The sequence below is a fragment of the Filicampus tigris genome, chromosome 10 (assembly GCF_054856515.1).
Source record: "Filicampus tigris isolate MCC_2025a chromosome 10, RoL_Ftig_1.0, whole genome shotgun sequence".
Classification (NCBI taxonomy): domain Eukaryota; kingdom Metazoa; phylum Chordata; class Actinopteri; order Syngnathiformes; family Syngnathidae; genus Filicampus; species Filicampus tigris.
This window is the reverse complement of record NC_141226.1, coordinates 19974907-19985578: the sequence shown is the minus strand read 5'-3', so window position 1 is coordinate 19985578 and position 10672 is coordinate 19974907. Positions and strand designations below refer to the sequence as shown.

Genomic DNA, 10672 nt, shown 5'->3' with positions numbered 1-10672 from the left:
ACATTGAAACCCTAAGAAGGGTTTTAAACTAGGGTTAGGGTTTCAAATGCGTGTTATAACTCAGGGTTACGCTTTCACCGTGTGTACTACTCTACTACTACTTTTAGAACTATTCACAGTTTTACTACTGCAGGTACTACTAAAATTCTTACAACTACAGCCCACTAATACATGCAACTACTACTCCTACTAGTACAAAAACAACTAGCTTCACCAACTCTAACACTACAAAAAATACTGGCAATTCTATCATTCCGGTACTGCTCCCACTACTAATAGCATTACCACAACTACTATTATCACTACTGCAGATTCTACAACAACTACTACTACTACTACTACTGCAGCTAACACTACTACTACAACACACAAGAGGGAAAAAAGGACTGATGACAAAAAGCACCACAACAAGAAGAGACTCCAGCAAGTTTCCTCATAACAAAGTTGAGCAACTTACAGGAACTTCTCACGTTCTGCTTCTTTCAAAATAGTTTCCAAAGAATTTGAAAATAACTCAGGCACTGTCTGGACCGGAGCTATTTTTATAACGGGGTCACGGCACCATTTCAAGCCAAAAACGTTTCAGCAATTTAGACATCACTGGGAACTGCAGACAGGAAGTATCTTTTTTTCGAATGGCGAGTACAGTCGAGCAGCTGACTTGGGGTGATCGGCGTGGTGCACCCTGGACCAGTCGCCGCTCAATTTCAGAATAAACAAGCATTCACACTCGCGTTCACACAAATCAACACTTGAGAGTCTTCAGTGATTTTGGATCGCGGGAGGAGGACGGAGTACCCCAAGAAAAGCCGGGCCAGCATGCAAGCCACACACGAATAAAAAACACGTCAACAAAACGATTTTCATCATCAATAACGGCCACACTATTCGGCACATTTTTGCCGCTGATGCTGATACATGAGGATGATGATGATGATGATGATGATGATGATGACATTTTTGACATTGTCTTTCAACAGTCGTTTTGAAATTAGAGCATCACTGAAAATGCTCCACTTTGATGACAAAAGTTTCTTTGGAAAGTCATCAACGTCAGACTCGCAGCTGACATTTATTTCCAAGAGAGCACGTCTTGAAACTCAAATGTCTTTCCACCCACACAGTCACTTCCAGATGACTCGACGAGATTGGATCCCGCCATTGCTCGGCTTACTTTGGAGCCAGAGTAAACACAAAGGGGAGAAAGAAGAAAAGTCTGACTTCTTAAAATAAAGACCCAACCCAAGCCGACGCACGCGCACACACGCACGTGTGCTAATGTGGCCAGTGAGTGTCAAGTTGACACATACGCGTGGGCTCAGCCTGAGCTATTTTTTCCATGACAGCTCTAATAAGGGAGACTTTGTTTTCACTGGTGAAGCACCGACTGAACGGGCAGACCTGGCATGGGGTGCAGCAAGCACTCGTTGAAAAAAAAGGCTTCAGTTGTTCACTTGAAGTTTAATGTCAAAGCAACCACATAGCGTAGCCTTTCAGTATACAACAATATAACAGTACGCAGTCATGTACGGTATTCTTTATCCTCTGTGAAGAATGGCTATTATTAATGCCGCACTGATGAGCTGAGAGGCGTTGCGACATCTCACTGAACATGAAATCGCACCCCAGAAATGGCAGCACAATTGGCCATTCAATCGACCGAGTCACATAAACAACATACAAGGAAGAGTAGCAATAGTAGAAGAAGTAGCAGCTAGGTTAATTCTTAGCTTATTTGCTAACAACATTTACAACTTTTTCCAAGCAGATCAGATAAAAAATGTTTTTTTTTTTAAATCACCAAAAATTTCAACCAGAGTGCGATAAGTGTATTGGAATTCTTTGTCTTTTATGTATTTTGGTGTAATAATGTCAGGGGCCTTGTATCGAGACACCTGAGAAATCCTTTAAATAATAATAATAACAATAATAATAATAATAATTTTTAAAAAAGCAAAACAAAATCGTCCCGTTAAGCCCACACAAGACGAGCGCCATCGTTCCCACAGCACCAACGAAAGCGTCTCCATTATGTCGGTGTCATGAAAGGGCCTCTTTCTTTGTTTATCCCAGCAGCTCTTGTGAGCCCGACGGCAGCGCATGCTAATGCGTAATACTGCAGAGATGCCCGCGCCTAATTGCGCGCCGAGACGTCACAAATACGAGCCCTGTGGCAGAGCTCAATTCAAGGCAAAATCATTTGCCTCGGTTTACGTTTTTTGTTGTTGTTTTTTTTAACGCGCAAGACACAACAGCGTGCTGATTTTCTTTTTACTGCGGGGGGCCTCTCATCGAAAGTAGCCATTTAAGACCTCCGTGACACAATCACGGGACTTATTCTTCAACAGTGAATAGAAGGCAGATTTGTGTTCATTTGACTTGGACTCACATAAAATACTTTAGTTAACATACAAGCTCATTAAGCACACAGCTACTGTCGAATTTAACATTACGAAGACAACATTACATTGCTTTGAATGGTCTCAATCATTTTAGGGCTATGCTAAATGTTTTTTGGGTTTTTTTTCAGTAATACCGCCTTTTTGTGGGGGTTACGTCGCAGACCACCCACCAATCGAGGAAATTCAAAACATAGTGATCAAATATTTATTTTTTTATATATCCTGTAAAGCTTCATGTATATAATACCAAAATATATGCATGTGAGGTGCGGGATATTATTTTTGTTCACTTTGGTTGCCATCATCATATTTTGCACAGTCGTATTAGTGATGTGTGCCTTTAAAGATGAAGTCAACCCAAACATATTTTTTTCAAGAATATGTTCTTTGCAAGCCCACTAGTTGAAACAAGGCATTCTGATAAATATTGCGTTTGTGGAATAAGAGTTAATCCACTCGTTTCTAGCCATCTCTGGGGGCGGCCATTTTGTCACTTATGTCGACTGAAAATGACATCACAACTGCTCAGGGCTCAGGTAACGACCAATCACAGATCATCTGTTTTCCGAATCTGAGCCATGATTGGTTGTTACCTGAGCCGTGGATAGTTGTGATGTCATTTTCAGTCGACAGACATGACAAAAAGGCCGCCCCCCGAGAAGGCTAAAAACGGGTGGATTTTTCTTCTTAACTCATATTCCACAAACGCACTATCAATCAGAATGCCGTGTTTCAACTAGTGGGCCTTCTGGGAACGTTCTTGAAAAAAATATGTTGGGGTTGATTTCCCCTTTAAAAGGTGGGCCCACAACGAGTTTCTCCATCCATGCATTGATCAGCTCGGCTCGGTGAAGATTAAGAGCCACTTTCAAGTCATAGCCATACAAGACTGTTTGAAAAACTATGCAGAGTCAATATCACGCAACACCTGCACCTGCCATCATGTCAAAGCCAAACGGTAAGCAGAGCTGCATTGAGTTTCATTGGATACGCAGATTCGTCTCCCATACAGTATTTGATTGCTCAGTGAATTTGTCAATAAAATGGAGGTATTTGTGTCTTTATGGGTCTCTCTTTTTTTTTTTTTTTTTTTTTTTTATTCTCTGGGTTTAACTCGAGGCGCAATACTCAGGCTCCATCGTCGGGTGTCATGGTAACATAAGCCGGACTTGCCATTGGCACAATACGGGGCGCGGTATACAGTGGCTACAACTCGCATGAGGTGGAGTAAAATGGGCTCATTTCAGTGAACTGTGACACTTTGAAAGGGAGGAGAACTTGACGAGAATTGCTGCAAATGCCCGATGGGACGTACCTGAGCAGCAAAGCCGCCGAGACACAAACTCGCACCGACAGTAGCAAAAGCATGCCTTGAATTTATGAGATAAAAATCAAGAGCAAGAGGTATTTTTTTTTTTTTTTTTTTTTTTTACTTTAAAAGTGAGCCATCGTAGATAGCTTGCGACAAGTAGGCAGGGTAACAACCGGCCTTGAAAACTGCACTGCCCAACTGAATACAGACAACGCATTTCACACGGGAGCTCCAGGAACTCGCACACACACTCGCGTACACACACAAATTTGCAGCTAGGTACAGTGAACAGTAACGCTCTGCTATTCATGAGGGATAGGGCTGGAACACTGCTGTGAATAAAAAAAAACATTTCGTTTTGGAGTTATTTACATGGAACCGAAAAACGCTTTGCCCGCAGATGCCACAAGAGGGCAGCAAAAAGACACGAAGCTCTTCGACTCGCTTCAAAGTTGTTCCGTGGCACCGAGAGCAAAGCGACAAAAGTGTTGCTAAGGCCTGAGCACAAAAAAAGTTTTTCAACAAATAGCAGGAAAGGGTGGAAAAAAGAAAATCGTCCAAATTTGCGATGTCTAGGTGGAGCGATCCGTCATCATCTGTCGGGCTTATGAATGTGTGTACCGCAAACACTGTAAACAGAGAGCTCCACATACTACATGGCTAGTAGAAAATCCCACGATTTTCAACACTGCTGTTGCATTTCATGAATTTTTTCTGCCTTGTTTTGTTGAAAGGCTTCCAAACAATAAACTTCCTACTCCATCGGCAGGGCGACCAGGTCGGGCATCATTTGCCCTGCCTTGACGGAAATCCACAAGTCGTCATTATTGGCTGAGTTTTTCTTCTTCTTCTTTGATTCCAACTTGGCGGCTCCTCCTCCAGAGCAGCAGCAGCAGCAGCAACCGTTGTCATGGCGATAGCAGCAGCAGTGGCAACACACGGCCAACGTGGTGACGAGGACTACCAGGGGCAGAGTGAGGAGGACTACGAGGCACACGGTGTTGTAGACGCCTTGCTGGTGTTTGTCCATCACGAAGCTCCAAAGATGGTTGAAGAAGTCGCGGGCGTTGTAGGTTGTCCCCTCCATAGCTTCGGGAAGCAAAGTTCGGGAGCTTACGCAATACTTTCGGTGGCTTTGAGGAGGCTAAACTGACATGACTTCACTTCTTCTTACATGTTTTTTCTTCGTTGAGAGGCCAATGCAGCAGATTTGACACTTCTTTGGAGTTTCATTTCCAAATTCTGCTTCCTTCAAATGGATGGATCAGACCGGAGCCCAAAGACACCCGAAATACAATTTGAGGTAAAACTGTGATGAGTGAAATCTTGCAGAAGTTGCAGCCATATGTTATTCGACTTCCCGACTTGAATCCTGAAAGAAAAAAAAACAAAAAAAAACCACCAAAATGAGCATTAGGAGAAATTTCTGTCTTCTGTCTGCTATCCTGTGTAAAGCGTTCCCTTGCTATTTCCTTGGTACCTTCCCCACCCCTCTTTCAGCTCTAACACAAACGCTCACACACAGCCTCAGGACTGTCACATGCCTTTGAGGCCCCGCCTCTTAAAGACACATGACTATACTGTGCACAGGCACACAACAGGTACAATCATAATTTATGCTCACACTTTGTGTTCGAATAACTTCGCAAGGTATTCAAAAAGTGTATTTAATCAAGTGTGTTTAAAGTGTAAAACCTATTGTGAGTGAATCCACAACATATCCATCGTAATAAACCTGGGCTCATGTCGGACTTTTTCCGATTTCCAGCGTTGCTCTCATAAATACTGCAAATGACTCATCGAGGATTCCGAGCAGATCTCGGTCAGAGGACGAGCGGAGGCCCGGAAGAAAGACAGATTGGGCGGGAGTGGCGTAGGGGCGATGGCATCCGGGCGAGAGATTTAGTGAAGCAGTCTGGGTGGCAATCCCACTGAGAGTGAGAGTGTGACAAGAGAGGAGGAACCAGTTGGGAGCGGACGCCAGAGACACGATGCCAACGCACGCGAGTGGCTCCCGTTGGAGCAGTGACATGGCATCTGGCTGCTGTAGCGATTTGGATTTATTTCATGTCCTTTTTTTTTTTTTTTTTTTTTTCAACTAACATCATCCCAGAGAAGAGCTCGCTTTAGTCCAAATGATGCCAGATGGAGAATCATTTAGCCCTTAAAGGAGCCATATTACGGAAATTCGCCTTTTTTTTAATTGCTTGTACGCAATTAGTTTGGTTCTGTGGAGTGCCTGACCACCCATCAAGTGTGAAATTAAACAACCAAGTACATCTTTTATTTGCCCGTTTCTGTATTTGTAAGCGAGCCTTTCTGCACTTCTCACCTCACCGTTGCATAACAAACGCCGACCCCACGTTGAGAGTCTCATACGATCGACTGGGCCAGTCAACATCAGCGTTTGTTTACACCGAGAACCGCCTCGAGTGGCTTTCCAAGTACCACTCATGATGACCAACATTAAAAGACAGTTGCATACTAGGCCGACGTGTTCATTTACAATGTGACTCAAACACTCGCGGATGTACTCAAATACTTCCTACTAAAAGTTACCTAAATACTCTTATATCGACTGAAATACTGTCAAAAAGTGACCTGATCATGCTTGTATCTACTGAAGTACTCCTTAAAAGTAAAAGTAATTAAATACTTTTAAAATCGACGAAATATCCCTAAAGGTTACCAAAATACTCTATAATATATGAAATACTCCCTAAAAGCTACCAAAATAATCTTAAATCTAATTAAATACTCCCTAAAAGTTACCTAATTTTTTTTAATCTACTGAAATACTCCCTAAAAGCTACCAAAATAATCTTAAATCTAATGAAATACTCCCTAAAAGTTACCAATTTTTTTTTAATCTAGTGAAATACTCCCTAAAACGTACCTAAATACTCTTAAATCTATGAAATTAATAAGTAATCCAAATACTTTTAGAGCTACTTAAATACTCCTTAAAAGTTACCATAACACTCTTAAATCTACTTAAATAGCCTCTAAAAGGTTAATGTAATACTCTTAAAATGTACAAAATACTCCGTAAAAAATCCCAAATACTCTCAAATCTGTTACCGTAAATTATTCCCTAAAATGTACCTAAAATTATTTTAAATCAACTGAAATACACCCTAAAAGTTACCAACATACACTTAACATCTACGAAATATCCCTAAAAGTTATCTACTCTTAAATTTATGAATCACACCCTAAAAGTTACCAAAATACTCTTAAAATCTACAAAATATCTCTAAAAGTTACTTTCCCTTAAACCTTTGAAGTACACCCTAAAGCTTACCAAAATACCCTTAAAATCTACAAAATATCCCTAAAAGGTCCTTTTTATTTAAATTTTTAAAGTACATCCTAAAAGTTACCAAAATACTCTTAAAATCTACAAAATATTAAAAGTTACTTTCCCTTAAGGTTTTGAAGTACACCCTAAAAGTTACGTAAATAATTGTACATTTACTGAAATATTCCTTAAAAGTTAGCTAAATTATTTTAAATCAGCTGAAATACTGCCCAAAACTTACTGAAATACGCTTAAAACTACTGAAATACTCCCTTTGTCGCCTCCATAAGGTACTGGAAATACTCCTTTGCTTTTCTTATGTACGAGCGCCAACATCAAAGAGTTTGTCAAGACATTTGCTCTGTGTTGCATCTTTCTTTCACATTAGCTGGCAGAGAGCGAAGGAAGAGACAGCAAATGCATCGGGCCAAATTGTTTTGCGCGCAGACACGCTAACAACCCGCTCTGCCTTCACACCCCACCCTTGTCCATTTCTCAAAAAGGAAATGATGAAGCTCTTGCAGCTAAGCAGCATCACAGTCAACACTGAAAAACATAGGAACGCATTTCGTTTGCTTTTCTGGGAGATGTGATCGTTACAGAAGTGAGACAGGAACAGTGACGTCATTGCGCAACACACAGTGTGCCCATATAAGGAAGTAGACGAGTTTTACACTGTCGTCACACAAATGCATTTAAGATGGCGTTGAATTCAACCAGTTAATACCCTAGTAAAAATGATTGCTTGTTTTTTTTTTTTTTCACTTTTCTCCCGGGAGGCAAAGCCACATGCAGTATGTTCAATCCCATAGCTCCACCCCGCAGTTGTCATGGTCACGAAAGCCTAGCATTGGCCCAGCATTACGTGGGGCAGGGTGTCCAATTTCTCACTTGCATGAGACGGGGGGGGGGGGGGGGGGGCTATTTTCAGCAAGCCAAGAAAAAGAATGTGTGAAGTGTGCTATCATTTGTGATCCTTGGGGTAGTTTGTCAGCGACACCCTATTCAAATAACCAGAATTGTTAGAAATTGGGGGCGGGGTCACATGTCCTGTTTAAGAGTAAATTACACTGCATAAACTAAGGGGAGCTCAGGGGCAAAATATACTGTAGAGAGAGAATATCCCAAAGTCTATGATGACATATCCGAGAGTCCACTTGACTTTCTCATGACATTGTGCTTTGGTGGCGGATTCTTTGGACCAATCGATTCGGCTCACAAAAGCAGGAAGGGGCTGAAAAAAAATGTTCCGATTGCACCGGGGGCTGCTTTTTAAGGCGCACGCTTGACCTAAAAGAGCAGAAGTGGCGACAGACGGCATGACAGGAATCTTTCATGACTGGCCTCGAGCACAGCGCGCACTCTGCGACTGATACCGCTTTCCAATTTTTTGTTGTTGTTGTTTCGGGATTTGAGCGAGAGAGACAAAAGCTCATACGTGTGTGTCAAGGACGCATTTACACACACAACCGTCCCCGCTCTTGTTCACAAGTATGCACGGTTTAGAACGGGGGTCACCAACCTTTTTTGGAACTGAGAGCTACTGAGGAACGGTTGGTGACCCCTGGTAACCTTACATGCATTTTTGGGGAAATGGGTGGAAGCCCCTCCCAAAAAAAAAAAAAAAAAAAAAAAAAACACGATCCACACACAAACATCTGCACTGAGGGTTCAACTTCAGAAGTGTGAAGCAGACATGCTAACTACTAGCTTACTGTGCTGCCCACACAAGAGCAGTTAGCACACGTGAGTTATCGGTTAAAATCAAAGGCAGCAATTGAGAACAGCTCAGATGATTTTTTTTTTTTTGTCTAGACAGATTTTAGTGAGCTCATACATTCAGTGAAAACTCTCCAGTGGCGTGGATGTGAGTAATGCGTCACAGTAATAGATTATGTTTAAGCGGTGACATAGTAAGTATTATTGTGGTATTATTACAGTTACTTAGTCCAGCAATGGTTACAATAACGGGACCATAAAAAAAAAAAAAAAAGAAAGACGAAAGAAAGCAGCCCGTTAAACCATTTAAAATTGAGATTGTTAACTGAAGCACAAGCAGAATTTCTTACTTGTCAGAGGTAGTCAGGCATCATAGTTTGAAGAAATAAAACGCAAAACACATTCAAATGTACAAGCCAGAACAAACCAAAGCAAAACGCAGCATTTAGAATTGTGAAGAAATTGGAACTTAGAGTTGCTGTGCTTTTTAGATATGATTTGAATGAATGGGCCCAAAAAAAAATCGCAAAATGCTAAATGGGGATCACTCTGATTGACCGTTAGCGAGCAAATTTATGCTGTACAGTCTGCGATTGTTTATTCATTGGACCAAATATCAGTTCCAATATATATACTTTAAAAGAAAACAACATCTCGCTTCTGATGCAAATATTAATCAAAGGCAGAAGATGTCGTCACATACAGCGCATAATAGCCACCCCCATATAGAGTTCCTCAGCCCATGACTTGGCGGCAAGGCTGGGTGAAGATCCAGAGCCATTTTCAAGCAGTCAAATCAACGTCACGCAGCAGGCAGGTCGCAGGCGAGCTGCAGTCTGTCTGAGTAGACATCGGGCGAAAGTATCGGGCGAAAGTATCGGGCGAAAGGCAGACTACTGGATTGGTCGCCCGTCAATCGCAGGCACAAGTCGAGACAGGCAACCAATCCCATTCCCATTCCCAACGTCAGCCACTCAGTTGCAACTGAACCAAGACAATTTCAAATCACTTTTTAAACATTCCCAATTGTCAGACAAGGCTAAAAAGAAATGAGGCAAGCCTCCAAATACAAGCGACCACAGTCCAGTCCCACTCTCAAACTTTCAGCACACAGAACATCCCCAGCATCTCGTTCAAAGTGACGTTACCTTCAGTCAGGTCGATCCTCCTCCTGTCAGCTTTTCAAACATGTTGGCATCGGCTTGTGTGCTTCTTTTTGTGACCCTCACACACACACACCCAAACACACACATCATGACAAGGCGTCACTTTCTGTTCCTGTTTGCTCGTCTAGCCCCCCCCCCCCAACCTCCAACAATATCCTCCTCCTCCTCCTGGCTCCAAGTCTGTGTGTTTATATGCGTGTGTGTGTGTGTGTGTGTGCGTGTGTGTGTTCTACTCACAACGTCACTGCACCCTGCCCACTTTTTGTAAGAATGGGCCCTCTGTCTGTGCTTGCTTGTTTCCTGCATGGATTCTCGCGGCGGCTTTTACTGTACTCGCACACGAGCCCCGGGTGACGTCGCACAGAGTCGCGGACAAGCCAATAAGTGCAAACGGAAAGGAACACGCGCAAAAAAAAAGGCTCGTTCGAGTCGCTCACTTCGGCGCAATAAGTGAGTGTTGACAAACGCATCTCCACCCCGCGTCTAAAAGGAGAACAAACACGGGAAGTGACAGCTGCGGAGGTATGCGGGTGCCCGAGCAGGTGAAAGATGCACAGTGCGCCGTTCCGCGCACGCGCACGCGCACGCACACGCACGCGCTTACAGTGGCCTGCCTGTGGCATTGTGGTTAATTCTCTTTCTGGCTCAGTCGAGCAAAAGAGGCTTTTTCATTCAACGTTTTTGAAAAGAAGAGAAAGAGAAAGCGTGCTGGTAAGCGGGGCAGAGCTTTTCGAAAAAGAGGACCAAAGGGTGCGTGTGCGCTAACTTCTAC

At 42.7% G+C, this 10672-nt stretch overlaps 1 protein-coding gene across 1 annotated transcript; it reads right to left on the bottom strand.

The window, feature by feature from the left end:
• Nucleotides 1-1446: 1446 nt before the first annotated feature.
• On the bottom strand, nt 1447-10420 carry kiaa0040 (KIAA0040 ortholog). The gene is made up of 3 exons (XM_086044104.1): nt 10138-10420; nt 9883-9958; nt 1447-5086 (listed from the first exon to the last, which is right to left on the bottom strand). Exon 3 carries the CDS (start codon nt 4799-4801, stop codon nt 4469-4471), a length of 333 nt encoding a protein of 110 aa, XP_085900230.1. The 5' UTR covers nt 4802-5086; nt 9883-9958; nt 10138-10420; the 3' UTR covers nt 1447-4468.
• Between the last annotated feature and the right edge of the window lie 252 nt (nt 10421-10672).